Here is a 20,302-nt window from a genome sequence, read left to right on the forward strand (position 1 = left end):
CTGCAAAGATCCTTCTTACAAAAAAGGTACTTATTCACAGGTTCCAAGGATTTGATGTGGATATCTTTTGGGGTGTCCATTTCTCAGCCTACCACACATATCTTCAAGCTATTCTTTAGAAACCAGCTTTGATCATGTTGCTCTTTCTTGCTCTCAGCATTAAAGCCAAACTTCAACAAGGCTCTTCATGATTTGGCCCCTGTTCATTTCTCCAGCCTCATCAGTTGCCACAACCCCACCACACTCCATCTGTCAACTGTTCTAAGTGAACTCTATTTTTTTTTTTTTTAGTTTTTGTTACTTCCTTGGCTTCTTGACCTATCTTTGTACATTCTGTCTCTTTGGCAGGGACACGCACATTTCCTTTGCCTGTCTAACAGCTATTTCAGATTTTAGCTTAGACATCCAGCTCCTCCATGAAGCCTTACTGGATCACAAAATAACGTCTCCACTTTCCCTATCACAATGTCTCTTATTAACTGTATAGTAATTGCCCAGTTTCTAGCCCTAATGGTTGACTGTAAGTACTGTGAAGGCAGGGGCTCCGTCTGTTAAATCATATCCCCATAATCTAGCTCAGTCACTGGCACAGAGTGAATATTTGTTGCACAAATAAATAATAGAAGGGAAAAAGATGGAATTGGGTTTCAGCTGCTAAAATTTTAGGTTTAGAGTTGGTGTGTGTTTTCAAATAGATATGGAAGTTGAAAAGAACTCGATCTTTTTCTTGTTCAGGCTTATGAGGTAAAGATGCAAAGGGCTGCTGCTCTCTCGCCAGCATTCTTATCTACAACCCTGTCTGCTTTGGATGAAGCCCTGCGTGGTGGTGTGGCTTGCGGATCCCTCACAGAGGTACCGTTACTTTCCAGAACTTCTGTCATGGATCTGTCACCTTCAGAGCCAGGAGGAAAAATTTAGTCAAAAAACATATATTTCATGGATGTTAATCTGAATCAAACTATGAACACCTCAAAGGCATGGTTCTCTACCTAGTACCTAGCACAGTTGCTCTGCAAAAAGATGTTCAAAAAAATCCTTGCTGACTGATTGGTCGGCTTCGGTTGCTGTTTTTCGAATAAACTTAGAATGTGGTGAATATTATGAAATAATATGAAACAGTTTGGGAGAATTAGAAAAGGATTACTACTTAGTGCATTAGGAAGGAAAATTTGAAATTTTATTAACTTGTGGGCAAATTGTAGTATTAAACTGACGTGAGCTATTTTTACTCCCTATTGCAGATAAAACTTGGTTTTAGGAAGTGATGGATATTAGTTACATATTGTTGCATAACAAATTACCCTAAAACTAAGTGGTTTAAAACAATAATAAACATTTATTGATTTTGTTTCTCTGGGAATGGCTTATCGTGGTGATATTGGCCAGGGATGCAGTATCTGAGGACTTGGTGGGGCTGGTCGGTACTTCCAAGGGGTTTCACTTACACAGCTGGCAAGTGGGCGCTGGCTGTTGAGGGGAGGTCACAGTTCTTCCCCAGCGGGCTCTCCAAAGGCTGCTTGAATGTCCTCCCCCAGGGTAAGTGATCCAAAAGAAGGCATGATGGAAGTGCCGATGCCTTTGGTGATTTAGATGTGGAAGTTATACATCATGAATTCTCCCACATTCTCTTCATTAGAAGAGAGTCATTAATTCCAGCCCATGTTCAAGGAAAGGGAAATTACGTTGTGCCCTTTGAAAGAAGAAGTGTCAAACATTTGAGGACATTTAAAAACCACCACAGTTCTTTTCCTCGAAGACTGCATTGGAGTGCTTCCTGGTCCCGATGTGGTGACTCCATAGATTATATTTACCAGTACACTCCTGAGGGACTTCTCGCCTGAGAGTTCCAGGGGAATAGATACTTTAAGTAAACTAAACAAGAGCAGACTCTTACATTTTGATTGTCATACATTTAACTGTAGGTTTTTTTCCTTGAAGATCTAAAATTCTGTTTTAGATGCTACACCTTATGTTATTTCCTGTCTTTCAAGAAAGATTAAAAAATGTGTGTGTACTATGCCTAGTAGTTGCCTATTAGATAGTTGGTAAATGAATGAATGAGTGAATCTGAAAAAAAAGAGAACCTGCTGTTGCAGGTACTGCCACCAGATGGTGCCAGAATCCTATTTTATGGAATCTTTCCTGGTATCTAGTTGGACCTGTGACGGAATAGGTTAATAACAATAGTGATCCACAGTAATAAACTTATTTAAATAGCAAAAAACTGACCTTAAGGAAGATTAACGAACAACTACTACTTATTTTTTTAGTTGTAGAATAATTTTCAATTCTTTTTCACTTAGTTTTTATCAATTTTTCTGAATCCAAGCAGTAGTTCCAAGTCATGTAGGTGTTTTATCGTGACGTACTTGGACAAATTGGAATACAAATACCCTGACTGCTTATTAATGGCAAGTTCTCCACTTTCTGTTTCAGCTACAGGTAGCCTCTTTGGTCTTTTTGGGATTTTTCCAGTTGAATACAGGGAGGTTTTTTGTTTACTTGTTTATTAAAAAATAAAATTTTAATATTTTATGTATACAAGATTAAATATGTCCTGCAAGTGTAAGTTGTGAACTCTTATGAGACTGTGATCCAATATAAGAACCAGAATAATATCAAAACCACTGAAACTAACTGTGGACTCCTCCCTGATCCTATGTTTGTCTTCTGTTGGGAGGTAACCTGAATCTTGAATTTCACTCATTCCTCTACCTTTCCCCCCCCATAGTTTCCTATACCTATAGTTTTCCTTTACCACCTATATACATAGGAGATAATAAAATTTTATTTAGTTTTGCTTATTTTTGAGCTGTAGAAATCATGTATCACTTTTTTCACTTATTATTATTTTCTAAGCTTTATCAATGTTGTTGCAGGTAGCAAGAGTATAATTCACTTTTACTGCTGTATCGTATTTCATTTTGAAAATATGCCGCAATTTATCCCTTCTGTAAATAAACATTTGGATTGCTTCCAGTTTGCTACTAATTTAAACAAGTTCTGAGGAAAGAGTTGCACGTCTCCTGGATCACATGTATAGGATTTCGTTAGGGCAGTGATTGGCAAACTACTGTCAGTGGTCAAATCTGGCTCACTGCCTGTTTTTGTAAACAAAGTTTTATTGTTACAGCTATGCTCATTTGTTTACCTTTTATCTGTGGCTGTTTTTGTGATATACGAGACAGAGTTGAGTTAGTTGTGACAAAGACTTCATGATTTACAAAGCCTAAAATATTACTACCTGGTTCCCATCTAAGGTATCTACTTTGGAGTGATTTGCTGGTTACAGGGTATGCATGTGTATGACTTTGCAGAATTAGGACAAATTGTTTTCTGGAGTGTTTGTGCCTGTTTACAATCTTATGACTGATGTGCACGAATTTTTCTTGCTCCATATCTTCTTGCTTTGGTAGTATCAAACTTCTTAATTTCTGCCCATCTTTGTGATCTTAGTTTTCACTGTCCTAATTACTAATGAGCTTGAATACCTTTTCATTAATCATTTGGCTGTTAAAAATGTTTTTTTATTAAGGTACAATTTAAGTACTATAAATTCAACCATTGTAACTGTATAATTCAATTATATTAGTAAATTTATAGTAAATCACAGTTTAGAACATTTCCATCATCCTTATGCCCATTTATAGTTAATCCCTGTCCCCACCCTCAGCCCTAGGCACCCACTGATCTATAAATTTGCCTCTTCTAAACATTTCACGTAAGTGGGATCTTATAATATATAATCTTTTGTGGCTGGTTTCTTTCACATATCATGATGTTTTTGAGATTCATCGTTGTTGCGTGTATTAATAGTTTGTTTCTTTTAATTGTTAAATAGTATTGTATGGCTATAGCACATTTTGTTTATCAACTCATTAGTTGATGGAAAGTTGAACTGTTTCCAGTTTTTATCTATCAGGAATAATGCTGCAACGAATATTCAAGGATATGTCTTTATGTGAATGTAGTTTGTTTTTCTTTTCTCTTGCGTAGATTCCAAGGAGTATAATGACTAGCTCATGTGATGGGTATGTGTAATATTTAAGAAAATGTCAGACGGCTTTCTAAAGTGGCTGTATCACTTTACATTCTTACCAACAATGTATGATGGTTTGTTTCTCCACATCCTCACCAAGACTTAGTATCATCCTTTTGATTTTAGCTATTCTAATGAGTGTGCGTTGGTATTTCATTGTACAGTGGTACCTCGGTTTTCGAACGTAATCCATGAGTTCTGAAACGTTTGAAAACAGCCAACAGCTAGGCCTCAGGATCTTGCACTGAGCGGAAGCTGTGTGACGTGTTTGATTTCTGAGTCATGTTTGAAAACCGAAGCATTTACTTCTGGGTTTACAGCATTCATAAACCAAAATGTCCGTCAATGGAGACGTTCAAAAACAGAGGTACTACTGTAATTTTAATTTGCATTTCCCTGGTGACTAGTGATTTTGTGCTTTTTAGCTATTTGTATATGTTCTTTAGTGAAATGTCTATTCAAATCTTTTGCCAATTTTTTTTTAAAGATTTTATTGGGGAAGGGGAACAGGACTTTATTGGGGAACAGTGTGTACTTCCAGGACTTTTTTCCAAGTCAAGTTATTGTCCTTTTAATCTTAGTTGTGGAGGGTGCCATTCAGCTTCAACTTGTTGTCCTTTCAGTCTTAGTTGTGGAGGGCGCAGCTCAGCTCCAGGTCCAGTTGCCGTTGCTAGTTGCAGGGGACACAGCCTACCATCCCTTGCAGGAGTTGAACCGGCAGCCTTGTGGTTGAGAGGACGCGCTCCAACCAACTGAGCCATCTGGGAGCTCAGCGGCAGCTCAGCTCAAGGTGCCGTGTTCAATTTTAGTTGCGGGGACCGCTGCCCACCATCTCTTGCGGGACTTGAGGAATTGAACTGGCAACCTTGTGGTTGAGAGCCTGTGCTCCAACCAACTGAGCCATTTGGGGCGCAGCTCAGCTCAAGGTGCTGTGTTCAATCTTAGTTGCAGGGGGCGCTGCCCACCATCCCTTGTGGGACTCGAGGAATTGAACTGGCAACCTTGTGGTTGAGAGCCCGTGCTCCAACCAACAACTGAGCCATCCGGGAGGCAGCTCAACTCAAGGTGCTGTGTTCAATCTTAGTTGCAGGGGGCAGAGCCCGCCATTCCTTGCGGGACTTGAGGAATTGAACTGGCAAACTTGTGATTGAGAGCCCACTGGCCCATGTGGGAATTGAACCGGCAGCCTTCGGAGTTAGGCGCACGGAGCTCTAACCAACCGCCTGAGCCACCGGGCCGGCCCTGCCAATTTTTTAATTGGTTGTTTTGTTGTTATTGAGTTATAAAAATTCTTGATATATTCTGGATACAAGTCCTTTATCAGATATATGATTTGCAATTATTTTCTTGTAATCTGTGACTGTCTCTTCATTTTCTTAGTGGTAGCTTTTGAAATTTTTAATTTTGGTGTCATTCAATCTATCAATTTTTTCTTTTATAGATTATGCTTTTGGTGTCATCTCCACAAATTCTTTGTCCAGCCAGGGAAACAGAAGCTATGTTTTCTTCTAGAGTTTTATAGTTTTAGGTTTTGCATTTAGTCTGTGGTCTATTTTGAGTTAATTTTTGTGTGATCTATTTTGAGTTAATTGGTAGAATGAGTTGTGGAATATCTCTTTTTTATATTCAGCAATAGAAGATTAGAATTATTTGTTTCTTGAAAATTTGGTAGAACTTGCCTGAAATATTGTTTGACCTTGGTGTTTTCCTTGTGGGAAGATTAAAAAAAATGACATCATTACTATATATGTATGTATGCATATATGTGTGTGCGCGTGTGTGTGCATATGCATATAATTTTTTAAAAACTTTAATTTATTACCTCTCCCTTCCCAGAAACCTCGTGATAGGCAGAATTTCTACAATGGCCTCCCAAAGATGTTTTGCTATAATCCCTGGAATCTGTGAATATGATATCACTCCCATGTTCATGTTATGTTATATGGCACAATTGACTTTATGATAGAGAGATTATTCCAGTCTAATCCTATGAGCCTTCAAAGCAGTGAGCTTTCTCTGGCTAAAGAAGGGGAAGCCAGAAAGATTCAAAACGTGAGGATTCAAAACATGAAGATAAAGGGACCATGTGAGAAGGAATGTAGGTGGCCCTCAGATGACAGCCAAAAAGGAAGCAGGGAGCGCAGACCCACAAATGCAGGATTTTGCCAACAACCAAGTGAGCGTGGACGTAGATACTTCTCCCGCAGCCTCCAGATAGGAGTCTAGCTCAGCTGACACTTTCACTATGGCCTTGTGAGACGTAGCTGAGAACCCAGTCAGACGTAGATACTTCCCCCGCAGCCTCCAGATAGGAGTCTAGCTCAGCTGACACTTTCATTTTGGCCTTGTGAGACGTAGCTGAGAACCCAGTCAAGCTCATCAGGACTGATAACCTACAGAACTGTGAGGCAATAAACGGGTGTTGTTTGCAGCTATCAAGTTTCTGGTAATTAGTTACATAGCAATAGAGCATTAATCCAGATATCAATGGAGGTGTCTAATTAATTGCATTGCATGATCTTTGTTTCTGGTTAAAAGGTCACACCTAGAGTCCCAGATATCAGGTTAGATCTGGTGCAGGTGAGGGTAAGGCAACTGGTTGAATAAACTAGACTAGGTCTGGAGATGACTGAGCGAGGAAGAATGAATCTGGAAACATTCTGCTGTCATTTTTATAGCTGCTTTTTCCTGACTCTAGCTTCAGTATTCTGTAATTTATTTATCATCACTTTTGATTTATGTGAACTTCACTGAATGTGTGTATATTCAGTTACAGCACCAAGATTAAAAGTGGAACTAGAGAAGAGCTACTCATGCCAAAAGCAGAAGCAGCAGAGGCGAAATCAAAGAGAAACCACTCTGCCAAAGCAGTAATGGAAGTGAGCGACAGGGCTTTGTCCCACTCTCCAAGCACGTCAAGTTCCTTACTTACTTGTGGGATATATAAGCAGATAATTCTGCATCTGTTAGGACTGAATATTGGTAGTAAAATATGTTTGAAGTTTAAACTATAAAAGTTTACATTATGTGGAGATCAAACCACGTAATGGTAGACTTCCCATATGAGATAATATAGATCAGATCAGTGTTTCTCAATCTTTTTTTCATTACCACCCTTAAGGAGCTTTTTAGACATTATCCCTCCTTAGTCACCCCTCCCCCACCATGAGATTTTAATACCACAGATATGCTGTATATCAATTTATGTATTGTATGTATATCTGCACTTTATATAGATATAAAAAGAGTAAAATTACCCGCCTCTCCAGTGAAAACCAAGTTTCACCCTTGCGGTGAGTATCACCCCTGAGAAAACGTGATAAAGATGCTAATGTGGTTAGGTACAATTAAGACTGTATTTAAGGGTTATTAAAAAAGGTATTTTCAGAGTGTAATCCCGAGATTACAGGACTAGGGAACTGGCCCAAACTCAGGTCAACAAAAAGAGATGTACCATCTGCGTGTCTTAGTTCAAGAGCATCTCTGGAAGAGTAAACCGTGGAAACGCTGCCCAATCCTTACTATATTGAAGAGTGATGATTACACCCAGATATTTGCCCTGAATAATAAGAAACAATATAGCACAGTTCTACATTATTTGTATTTTCTGAGAGTCATTTCTATGCTTTGTTCATGATTGGAGGAGACAAGGTGTCTGTCCTCCTTGAGTGAGGTGGTTTTGCTTTGGAAGTGACTATCCTGTACCCAAAAAAGGTAGAGGCAGGAGGACAGAGTCTTACTTTGGCCTCCTAAGTTTTCCTCAGAACAGTTGAATATTGCAGTTCTTTTTTTTTTGCATCGTTGGCAGTGTTAGCTGTGGTCCACAGGATCACAGGAGATACTAAGGCAGGGGTTGTAAATTCAAATGCCTCCAAGGGCCTGGCAGGTAATAGAAATGCATAAACAGTGACGTGTAAGACGTAAATGCTTACTCAGTTTGGGTTGCTTGCTCTGCTGACAATAGCAGCAGCAAACATTCATTTTTCTTGCACATAGGTCGGCAGGTTGGTCAAGGTGGGTCTCGTCTCCTTTAAGCTGCATTCAGGTTCAGGTCAGCCCCATGACAACAGCAGCAGTAGGAAAACTAGAGAGGGATTTCTAATTGGTGTTCCTTGAATATAATCCTCTGACATGATTTTTTTTTATCCTACCCAGTGTTTTAAAAGGCAAGATAATCAGGCCTCTTTCCTAATATAGGAGTTTAGCCTATGTGGTTGATTGGATCATTCTTCCTAATTCTTCATTCACTAACTGATTTAGAAATAAGTATCTTTCTCCATAAAGGTTTTATAGAGTCTTTCATATGGCACATGTTATATGATTGTTAAATGAATGACTATATAGCTTGATACTGTTTGATTTTTTTTAACTGAAATTTGGGGCACTTGTCATTTCCATGTTCTCTTGTTTTTTTTCCTGCTCTGTTCCCCTTTCTTCCTTTTTTCTCTCCCTTCCCATTTACTTCGAAAAACAGCAGTTGTTAATATTGAAATAAGAAGGAGTGGTGGAGAGAATCCAAAATATAAAATCTCCCACGTGCTGATACAATTTAAGATCAAGGTTTCTTTCATAAGGCGCAGTGCTACCTGGCCTTTCTGAGACTGCTTTTTGTTCGTATTGTTTTGTTTTAGGATTTAGAGAGTTAATTATTTTTAAAATGAATTCTGCAGGTCTGAAGATCTAACCATATTTCTACATAATTGTTGTCGTGCGGGGTGGCCTGCGGGGTCTCAGCTCCCGCTCCCCACATAAGAACACAGGATATGGTAACGCCAAACAGAAACACCAACGGAGCCATAAGTAGGGGAGTCATATCACTATATTCTCTCCGGCGGCATCCGCCTCTCTGCAATCCGCTCTTGCTAGCCCCCATTTCTCTCTGCCAGCGTAGCCACAGCAGTTATATTAGTGGCCGATGCCTCACTGGTTACAGCTGATGGCCAACTAGCCACAGCTGATGACCATCCAATCACAGTTGATGGCCATTTACTACCTGAGCCAGCACCTTTCTATGTGAGGCCGAGAGCCTGGAAACTGTTTTTTGGGGCTTTGTCCCCACAATTGTAGAGCAAATGGAGACAAGTAGTTAGATGCTGGGTGGGGACTTGGAGGTGGTCATTAAAAAAATGTGAAGTTTCAACATGCTCTTTTCTCAAATCAGAACCAGGCAGTCTTTAAATTGTCTTCTGCGAAGTATTGGCTTGGCTGGTTGCCCCACCATGTTGCCCCCATCTTGAACATGGGCAGAATTAACTTGGTCAGATTTTAGGTTCTAACAGATCTGGGTTTCACATTCATCTCAATCACTTAATCACATTTAAGATTAAAACGACTAGGTTCCATTTTTACTTTCGTACAATTAGATTTTATTTTCTTGGGAATAATTCTCTTTCCTCTTTTAACCAATTAATATTTGCTTCCTTGTTGCTATTTCAGTGATCTTCACTTTTGTTTCTTTTCTTTCAGCTCTTTTACATTTCTCAGGCAGGTTGAAACTCAGGCCCTAACTATATGAAGCTAATTGTACTTTACTGATGTCTTCTGTGTGTAAAAGTTGTATTCACTCTGAGTTTCCAAGAAGCAAATAACTTAGACTATTCTGGTTTGGCATGTTCTCTCTTTCTAACCACCACTGGAGCTGAACCTGGGAACTAAACACAACTTGAAATTTTGTGGTTTGGCTGCTGGAATTCAGAGGTAAACTATCTAAAGCTAAAAATTATTAATGTTGAAATGTCTTAACCCACTAAGTAAGCCTGAAAAAATAATGAAATTTAACTTTAATCTAGATGTCAGATGTGTGAAGAGTGCCAAATGATGGTATTAATGTTAATTTTTATAAAAACCTGCTGGCAAAGTGTAGAATTTCTGTATTCTGTAGTGAGATGGGCTGTGACCATGAAATTCATTTAAATCACAAGAACTTCTTTGATTATTTCACAGCAAAGATTGTAAAAGAGTTGTTGAATTTAAAGATGGATGAAGCATTTTTTAAAAAAATGACAAGATATGTCTAATTTGCTAAATTTTTTGTATGACAAGTGGCTATGTTACATGCTTCATCTCAGATTAAAAGACAACTAGCCAACCAACCAATGGCCCTTCAAAGTAAGGGCCATGTTTTAACAATGAATGAGAAACTAATTGCCTTTTTCAAGACAGAGATTAAAATACAGACTGTTTTTAAAGTCGCTGCTTAGAAATCTTTGTTTTTTTAAATTTATTGGGGTGACAATTGTTAGTGAAATTACATAGATTTCAGGTGTACAATTCTGTATTACATCATCTATAAATCCCACTGTGTGTTCAGCACCCGGACACAGTTCTCCTTAGAAATCTTTCTTTCATAATGTGATTTTTGTTTTCAGAGATAATATGCGTCTAATGAAAATTTTGCTGTCTGCACACTTTAAAAAACTGGTAACAATATTTTCTATACTGTTGAAAATCTTCCAACTAAAGAGTTGCAATTGCTTTTTAAACCAATTGTTAAAAATGTAAAAATGCAATATCTTTGATTAGTTTCCAAAAACAATTGATTGACATCAGGGAAGATAGAAATTTATTAGCCAAAATTCAACAAAAACTTTTGCTAGCTGATGGAAGTTAGTGAAAAATGAAAGTAGTGATTTAGTAAGTACAACATATGATATATTTCTTTAATTTCAGTCCTTGCATTTTTGCAATTATCCCTTTCTCACCTATACAGCCATTACAATTAAGTACTGAAACAAGCAGAACTTAGGACCTGACATTTCAGTCATTCAATTGCAAAATATTTGTCCATATCTAAGAAACAATATAATTTTATTTATTTTCATTATTATCATAGTTCCACTAACAGTACTAATCTATTTTTTATGAGAGTGAAAAGATCTATACAATTAAGATATAAAACTTTTTAAATGCTTGTAATCTTTTATTTTTTTATCCCTATTTTATGTATGTTCATTACTATATAGGACATATTAATGAAATAGTGTATATGTATATAATAAGTATGGATATATTAGAGAACCATACTACTTTTTTTTTTGTCAGAATATGTAATCAAAGAAGTTTGGAGACCCTATTTCACTGATCCCCCATGATTTGGCAAACTATTATCGGTAGTAGCAATTATTTACCTGTAAAGTCTAAATCACTGTTTAAGAGATCATAAATCAGCACATCGTTTCCGACTTGTGAGCTTCTGTTTTTTAATGTTGAAGCTTGATACATGAAGTTTAGCTTTAGTCTAAATTCCAAAACAGTGGTTCTCAAAAGTGTAGGGCAGCATCAGTATCACCTGGGAACTTAATCAGAGATGTAAATTCTTAGGCCACATCTCAAAGCTGCCGAACCAGAGATTCTGGTTAATAAACTGGCGAAATAATTCTAATACTTACTGAAATTTGAGAACTGCTGGCCTGCATGATTTAGATGCATGCCTGGGTCATCCCTTATCATTTTTTTCTACTGCATGATTGTGGGGACAAAGCCTCAAAAAACAGTTTCCAGGCTCTTGGCCTCACACAGAAAGGTGCTGGCTCCGGTAGTAAATGGCCATTAACTGTGATCAGCTGTAACCCGTAAGCCATTGGCCACTAATATAACTGCTGTGGCTACGCTAGCAGAAAGAAATGGGGGCTAGCAAGAAGATGGTAGCTGTTAAGCGCGGACTGCTGTTAGGCAGATTATGTAGATCCTGCTTCTTGTGTCTCCAGCCCAGCCACCAGCGAGAATATATTGGTTTGACTCTCCTATCTATGGCTCCGTGGGTGTTCCTTTTTGGCCTTACCATGTCCTGCGTTCTAATGTGGGGAGCAGGAGCGGAGACCCCGCAGGCCGCCCCGCCCGGACACCCCGCATGACACATGGTGTAGTCGGCAGGATACGGTGCCGGCCAAAGCTTTCCGAAGGGCAGTGGAGCTGTTTGTGCGTATGAAAGCTCAGTCTAAGGAAGACCAGGAGGAGCAGCTGCCGGAGAGCTTGATTCCCGTGGAGGGGTGGAAAGACGTGGATGGTTCCCCAACCAGCAGAGGCCGGAGAAAGCTGAGAAAGCGAAGGTTGTTGCCACCCTGTGGGCTGGGAACTGCTTGCTGAGGCATCCCGGATGCAGGACTTTTAGTCCCAGGAGGAAACGCTTGCTGAGTCCTCTGTGGGAGATGAGGGTGAGGTCAAGGTCATCCCTCACCCCCAGGACAGCCCTGGCGAATGACTAGGGACTATGAGGAATTGCCTTCTATCCCTGATTTAATGGACGCTTGACTGTTTGGGAACATACCACCATGTTGTGGGACTGGCGGATGTTTGCTTTTGTGTCTTGACTGGCCGCCATTGATAATATGTAAGCACCTTGATGTGAACCACTGTTGTTCCAGCACAGTACCCCGAGAGGCCCAGAGAGAGAGTGGCAGTGCCCTGAGAGCCCTGGCTGAGTCCAGGAAGTCTGGCTGTGCCCAGAGAGAGTGGCAGTGCCCTGAGAGGCCCTGGCTGTGTCCAGGAAGTCTGGCTGAGCCCAGAGAGAGTGGCAGTGCCCTGAGAGCCCTGGCTGAGTCCAGGAAGTCTGGCTGTGTCCAGAGAGAGTGGCAGTGCCCTGAGAGGCCCTGGCTGAGTCCAGGAAGTCTGGCTGTGCCCAGAGAGAGTGGCAGTGCCCTGAGAGGCCCTGGCTGTGTCCAGGAAGTCTGGCTGAGCCCAGAGAGAGTGGCAGTGCCCTGAGAGCCCTGGCTGAGTCCAGGAAGTCTGGCTGTGTCCAGAGAGAGTGGCAGTGCCCTGAGAGGCCCTGGCTGAGTCCAGGAAGTCTGGCTGTGTCCAGAGAGAGTGGTAGTGCCCTGAGAGGCCCTGGCTGTGCCCGGGGAGACAGGTGGTACCCTAAGAAGCCCAGGATGTCTGGCTGTGCCCAGAAGTACTGGGGTGGTGCCCTGAGAAATCCTGGCTGTGCTCAGAGAGCCTGGCTGTGTCCAGGATATTGCATTCACCCCCAGGCTTCTCGCACAGGGACCCTCGCGGAAGACACTTGTCGAGTAGATTGTGAGGCGAGACCCTGTAGGGGTGGAGTGTGGGGACAAAGCTCCAAAAAACAGTTTCCAGGCTCTCGGCCTCACACAGAAAGGTGCTGGCTCTGGTAGTAAATGGCCATTAACTGTGATCAGATGGCCGTCAGCTGTAACCCGTAAGCCATTGGCCACTAATATAACTGCTGTGGCTATGCTAGCAGGAAAATGGGGGCTAGCAAGAAGATGGTGGCGGGCAAGCGCGGGCTGCTGTTAGGCAGATTATGTAGATCCTGCTTCCTGTGTCTCCAGCCCAGCCGCCAGCGAGAATATATTGGTTTGACTTCCCTATCTATGGCTCCGTGGGTGTTCCTTTTTGGCCTTACCGTGTCCTGCGTTCTTATGTGGGGAGCGGGACCAGAGACCCCGACGGATGCCCTGCACGACAAATGGCGCAGCGAGCAGGGTATCCTGCACGACAATGATGTATCTGAGACAGTTTTTTCATATCTACAGTATGTCTCAGTCTTAGCTCAGATTTTTTTCATCTCTACCACAGATTTTCTTCTCTCATTTTCTCTTACTCTTCTCCCTCTTCCTGTTATGAAAAATTGTTCGTTGGTGCTATTTTCTCAAAAGGAATAATGTTTTGGTTCTTAAATTTTGGATGCAATAGCCAGTATGACAAATAGCATATATTTAAAGGGAATATATATATATATATATATATATATATATATATATATATATATATATATTTTTTTTTTTTTTATATTAAATTTATTGGGGTGATAATTGTTAGTAAATTTACATAGATTTCAAGTGTACAATTCTGTATTACATCGTCTATAAATCCCATTGTGTGTTCACCACCCAGAGTCAGTTCTCCTTCCATCACCATATATTTGATCCCCCTTACCCTCATCACCCACCCCCCACCCCCTTACCCTCTGGTAACCACTAAATTATTGTCTGTGTCTGAGTTTTTCTTTCTCATTTGTTTGTCTTGTTCTTTTCTTGTTTTTGGTTTATATACCACATATCAGTGAAATCATAGGGTTCTCTGCTTTTTCTGTCTGACTTATTTCACTTAGCATTATACTCTCAAGATCCATCCATGTTGTCACAAATGTTCCTATATCATCTTTCCTTAATGCCGAATTCCATTGTGTATATATACCACAACTTCTTTATCCATTCATCTGTCGAAGGACATTTTGGTTGTTTCCATGTCTTGGCCACCATAAACAAAACTGCAATGAACATTGGAGTACACGTGTCTTTATAGAGAAATGCTTTCAGATTTTTTGGGTAGATACCCAGGAGAGCGATTGCTGGGTCATATGGTAATTCTATTCGTAATTTTTTGAGGAACCTCCACACTGCCTTCCATAGCGGCTGCACCAGTCTGCATTCCCACCAACAGTGTATGAGAGTTCCTTTTTCTCCACAGCCTCTTCAACACTTGTTGCTATTTGTCTTGTTGATGAAAGCCATTCTGACTGGGGTGAGGTGATATCTCATTGTGGTTATCATTTGCATTTCTCTGATGATTAGTGACGTTGAGCATTTTTTCATATGTCTATTTGCCATTTGTAAGTCCTCTTTGGAGAAATGTCTCTTCAGGTCCTCTGTCCATTTTTCAATTGGGTTGTTTGTTTTATTGTTGTTGAGTTTCATGAGTTCCTTGTATATATATATATTTTTTTGTCATTTTATTTATTTATTTATTTATTTATTTATTAGTTTCAGGTGTACAAGACAAGGTAATACTTAGACGTTCATCATTTATATCCCTCACACTGTGAACCCCCCTCCCCCATCCACTATCCCTCCGACCTCACACTGAACCATCACATTATATATATAAAATTATAGTTGGCATTCATTAATGTTTAGCTTCTGGTGTACAATGCCATGATCAGGTATCCACAGTATCCCTGAGGTGGTCTCCCAAATAGGACGCATGTCCATCGGATACCCAACAAAATCTTTACAACATTATTGAATACCTTCCCAAAATTAATTTTCAAAAAAACCCTGAGGCCATCTTGTGGTTACCAGCTGCTTCCAAATCCCTTCACCTTTCCCCTTATCCCCAACCCCCCCCCCCACCCATCTAACAACTCTCGGTTTTTTCTTTGTGTCCCCAAAACTGTTTCTGATTAGTTCATTCACATAGTCTTTTCTTTAGATTCCATATATAAGTGAGATCATATGGTACTTGTCTTTCTCTTTCTGACTTATTTCACTTCCTTGTATATTTTGGATATTAGCCCCTTATTGGAGGCACTGTTTGCAAAAATCTTCTCCCATTCAGTTGGTTGCCTCATTATTTTGTCAATAGTTTCTTTTGCTGTGCAGAAGCTTTTCAGTTTCATATAATCCCATTCGTTTATTTTAGTTTTTACTTCCATTGCCTTTGGAGTCAAATTCATAAAATGCTCTTTGAACCCAAGGTCCATAAGTTTAGTACCTATGTTTTCTTCAATGCAGTTTGTGTCAGGTCTTATGCTTAAATCTTTGATCCATTTTGAATTAATTTTGGTACATGGTGACAGATAGCAGTCCAGTTTCATTCTTTTGCATGTAGCTATCCAATTCTGCCAGCACCATTTATTGAAGAAGCTGTCTTTCCTCCATTGTATGTTTTTAGCTTCTTTGTCAAAAATTATCTGTCCATATTTATGTGGTTTTATTTCTGGGTTCTCAATTCTATTCCATTGGTCTATGTGTCTGTTTTTCCGCCAATACCAAGCTGTTTTGATTATTGTAGCCCTGTAGTACAAGCAAAAATCAGGGAGTGTGATATTTGTAGTATTATTCTTTTTTTTTTAATATTGCTTTGGCTATTCGGGGTCTTTTGTGGTTCCAAACAAATCTGATGATTTTTTTGTTCTATTTCTTTAAAAAATGCCATTTGGATTTTGATGGGGATTGCATTAAATCTGTATATGGCTGTGGGTAAAATGGCCATTTTAACTATGTTGATTCTTCCAATCCATGAGCACGGAATGTCTTTCCATTTCTTTGTGTCTTCAATTTCTTTCAAAAATGTCTTATAGTTTTCAGCATATAAATCCTTCACATCTTTGGTTAAGTTTATTCCTAGGTATTGTATTCTTTTTGCTGCAATTGCAAAAGGAATTGTTTTTTCTATTTCTTTTTCTGAGATTTCATTGTTGGTATAACAAAGAGAATATTTTTAACATTTTCAAAATAATATTTGTTAAGTACTTTCAGGTGAGCTTGGATATTTTGTGATTTATTTCCTGTTCCTTTCCTTATATGCCCTCTGGTTTTAAATTTTATAATCTCAAAATACCAAACCTTTCTACCAACTAAAATGTCAAAATACTTCAAAGTGTGAATCACTTAGATTCAACAATTGTTGAATTTTGTTACATTTGCTTTATCTCTCTCTCTACACACATACACACACACACACACACACTTTTTTTTTTTTCTGGACCATTTGATAACAAATTGTATACATCAGTACCCTTCACCCCTAAATACTTTACTCTTAAGAATAAAGATCAGGGCTGGCCCGGCGGCTCAGGTGTTTGGGGCTCTGTGCTCCTAACTCTGAAGGCTGCCGATTTGATTCCCATATGGGCCAGTGGGCTCTCAACCACAAGGTTGCCAGTTCAACTCCTCGAGTCCCACAAGAGATTGTGGGCTCCTCCCCCGCAACTAAGATTGAACACGGCACCTTGAGCTGAGCTGCTTCTTGGATGGCTCAGTTGGTTGGAGCACGGGCTCTCATCCACAAGGTTGCCAGTTCACTTACTCCAAGGGATGGTGGGCTGCGCCCCCTGCAGCTAGCAACTGGCAACTGAACCTGGTGCTGAGCTGTGCCCTCCACAACTAAGACTGAAAGGACAACAACTTGAAGCTGAATGGCAACCTCCACAACTGAGATTGAAAGGATAGCAACTTGACTTGGGGGAAAATAAAGTAAAAAAAAAAAAAAAAAGAATAAAGATCTTTTAAGGGGACTAGTACAAAATCGTTCTGAAAGGCCAATTCATAGTAAATGCTAAACTAGTTATTAAAGCCACTTAAATATTTTCAAGATTCTTCTATTATGTCTAATGAGGAAAAAGTATAGAACTCTAAGTTGTGAATGTATAAAATGAATTCTCCGGCCTTTTCAACCAAAGTTTTTCATCTGAAGTAAAGAACACAGAGGATGATTTTAATGACTATTTTCTCATTTCTGTAAAGGATGGTACATGACTAGTACCATTCCAGATGAACAGGGGAAAAGTTAATTCATTATATACAGTGAATGTATTAGAATGTTTTCTCTGGGAATCCAGGAACCCAGGCTAGTTTGACTGTGTCTGTAGCAAGTTCTTAAAGGATTTTGCTTTGACTAGCTTGTGATGTGTATACAAATAAATTTATTTATTTTTTTTAGATTACAGGTCCACCAGGTTGTGGAAAAACTCAGTTTTGTATAATGATGAGTGTTTTGGCCACATTACCCACCAACATGGGAGGATTAGAAGGAGCTGTTGTGTACATTGACACAGAATCAGCATTTAGTGCTGAAAGGTAGGAGATTATTTTTCATTCTAATACTTTAGTTTTGTAATTTATATATAGCATGTAACGTTTTCAAATAAATTAACATTTACCTTATTTTTGAGAGCACAGAGCTAAATACTGTTTTAAAAGAATTTTCCTTTTAAAATTGACACAGAAAGCAGTTTCTTTTTGTCTTTTCTATCCCTTTCTTATTGGTTTAAGTGGGGTTCCTCGATAAGCTTAACTTTTGCAGAAAGTCAGGAAGAAAGAAGTTCAAGAAAGAGAGGGAAGAATGTTAAGTGGAAATTGGGGATGAGGGAAAATTACTAAAGACAGAAGGTAAGCTGCTTTGTAATTAATTTCTAGTCAGAAGTAAAATATTAGTGAATAGAAAAATTGCAGATTTCAAAACATTTTCTTGATTGAGAAGTATTTCAGTTTAATCTTTGAAATAGTATGGTATTAAATATAAGAAACATACTGATAGTAAGTATATCTATGCTTGGACAGAAAAGATTACTTAGTTTGGCAAGGACCTTTGCCATTCTATGTGAGAGGCATTTAGTCATTTCTGTAATTTTACATACCTGAAGATAAGTCTGGTCCCCCTCCTTCCCTGCTCTGTTCCATATTCATAAGCAGGAGTGCTTATACATCTGGAGACTGAGTCTATTCTGTTCTCTTAGTCAAGGTATAGTATAGTCCTCTGCGCCTTTCACTCTCATTATGAATCAGATCTCTCTCCCTTAGCTCTCTCTAAGAACGCTATTTAAATCAAAGCATATTCCCTGATCAAATTAAATTCCAAATGGATTATTTTGCCAAGAGTTTATTTGCTTTGTTCTACATCTCTTGGTTATCTCTTCTTTCTAAGTATAGGCCACTGGTTTGTCAGCAGTTTGAGATTGTGTTATCTCTTTGCATCTCCAAAGCTAAATCTAGCGACTGACATATAAAACTGCTCAGAAAATGTTTGAAAAATAAATGAATTGACAAGTGGTATTCAGATTGTGAAATCCAGATACCATTTTCTGCTAAAAGGAATGAGGCTTCTTTGGTGGAAATGGCTGATTCTAGTTCTGGAGCAAGAAATTTTAAATTGAGTCTGGACATCATATCAGATAGCAGGGAAGCTAATAAGAACTACTTTGGGAGTGTCAGAAAGACCCAGGAGTCAACCGAAGAGGTTCCCACTGGCCAAAGATGAGACAAATTAAGCACCCATAGGAATAATAATGGCAGTGGATTAAGACACATGAAATGTGTTTAAATTCTATGAGTCTACAATGTTAAGGAATGAAAGCAACTTGTTGATCCCTATTGGAGGACGGTGGAGAAGCAGCTCATTATTTTGAAAATGAATTAAAAAAAAGGGGGGGAATCTAAATCAAATATCTATTCTTTTTTTTCTATGTGAACTGTATTACTAAGTAACAAATAGGTCTTTTTTATGGAAATATTCCAGTATAAATGCAGAAGGAATGGTAGAATGTCTCTAAATTACAAACCCTAACAGTGTAATGGATCTAAACATTGAATATTGTGATATAATAAGAAATATATATTTTTGTCTTCATCCTGGATCTTGACAAAAGAGCTTGTAAAACCTTTGGAATTTCCTAAGTGATAGAGGTGAGAATAACATAATTTGTTATTCATAATTAGCCCCTTTCAACCACACCTGAGGTTATGCTAATGAGGTGACTCTTGGTGGGCCCCTAGATAGATTCAGATGGGGGCTGATTGCCAGAGGAACCACTCATGTGATTATAAGGTTGGAACTTTCATCCTCATTTCCCCCCTACCACAATCCCCAACCTCTGAGGAGGGGAGAGGGGCTGGAAGCTGGTTAATCACCAATGGCCGATGATTTACTCAATCACGTTTATGTAATGGGATTTCTCAGTAGGCCACTCGTATATGCAATGGAGGATGGGAAAGTAAACGGAAAGATTGTTAAAATAAATGATGAGTGTACTGGGGCTGGTTAACATTAATTCCAGAATAAAATTAGGGTTCTCATAGCAAGGAAGAAGTGGAATGGATATTGGTAGGTAATTAGTAGTGTCTGCCATAACTGGGATTATTTCTGGATTTAAGAGATGCAAAATATGAGACTCAAAATGGAATACATGTATTTTAGCTCTCTGTGTATTTCTGTATGTAGCGTCTTCATTTTGTGCTCACAAGCCAGCTGTCTGATCTGCACAAATGAGAAAGTGAATTGAAGGATTAATGTGAAGGAACTTTAAAGGATTCACATATAGAGAATTTAGGGTAAATGATAGCAATGGAAAGTTTCTGCCAATAAGTTGTTAGATATCTTTTTATCGAGAAGGAGGGAGAAAACAGAGGAAGAGTAAATAAAAATTAGTTTAAAATGCACTTAAAAAAAATTTACAGGTGATGTACTTAAAAACACTTTGGAAAGATTATATATTTTAAAGCAATACTACTTAATATAGCAGATAGCCATATAGCCTGGTAAACTTTTGGGTACTCAGGGACTGCCTTGGGGAAAGGGGGAATGCTAAGCAGGCAGAATCCTAGTTGATTTAGAACAAAGTTTTGTTTTTATTTTTTTTTACCTATTGGACTTAAGATCTAGTAAGTCATACATGCTATGTACTTGTATATACCTTGAGAATATGAATAAATAGATTAATCTATTTGTGGAAATTTTGGCAACTATGAGAATTCTAGGACTCATGAATTGAATGAATACTATATTATTCCTGTTGGAGATAATTAA

At 39.0% G+C, this 20,302-nt stretch overlaps 1 protein-coding gene across 5 annotated transcripts in view; it reads left to right on the forward strand.

Moving 5' to 3' along the window:
• Positions 1-20,302, forward strand: part of RAD51B (RAD51 paralog B) — a 626,013-nt gene that overhangs the window by 7,614 nt on the left and 598,097 nt on the right. For all 5 annotated transcript variants that reach the window (XM_081047380.1, XM_081047382.1, XM_081047384.1 and 2 more), the window contains exons 4-5: positions 736-852; positions 17,441-17,577. In XM_081047380.1, the coding sequence (XP_080903506.1) occupies positions 736-852; positions 17,441-17,577 (254 nt within the window). The remainder of the gene's footprint in view (positions 1-735; positions 853-17,440; positions 17,578-20,302) is intronic.

Source organism: Rhinolophus hipposideros (genome assembly GCF_964194185.1).
Source record: "Rhinolophus hipposideros genome assembly, chromosome: 5".
In the NCBI taxonomy this organism is placed as follows: domain Eukaryota; kingdom Metazoa; phylum Chordata; class Mammalia; order Chiroptera; family Rhinolophidae; genus Rhinolophus; species Rhinolophus hipposideros.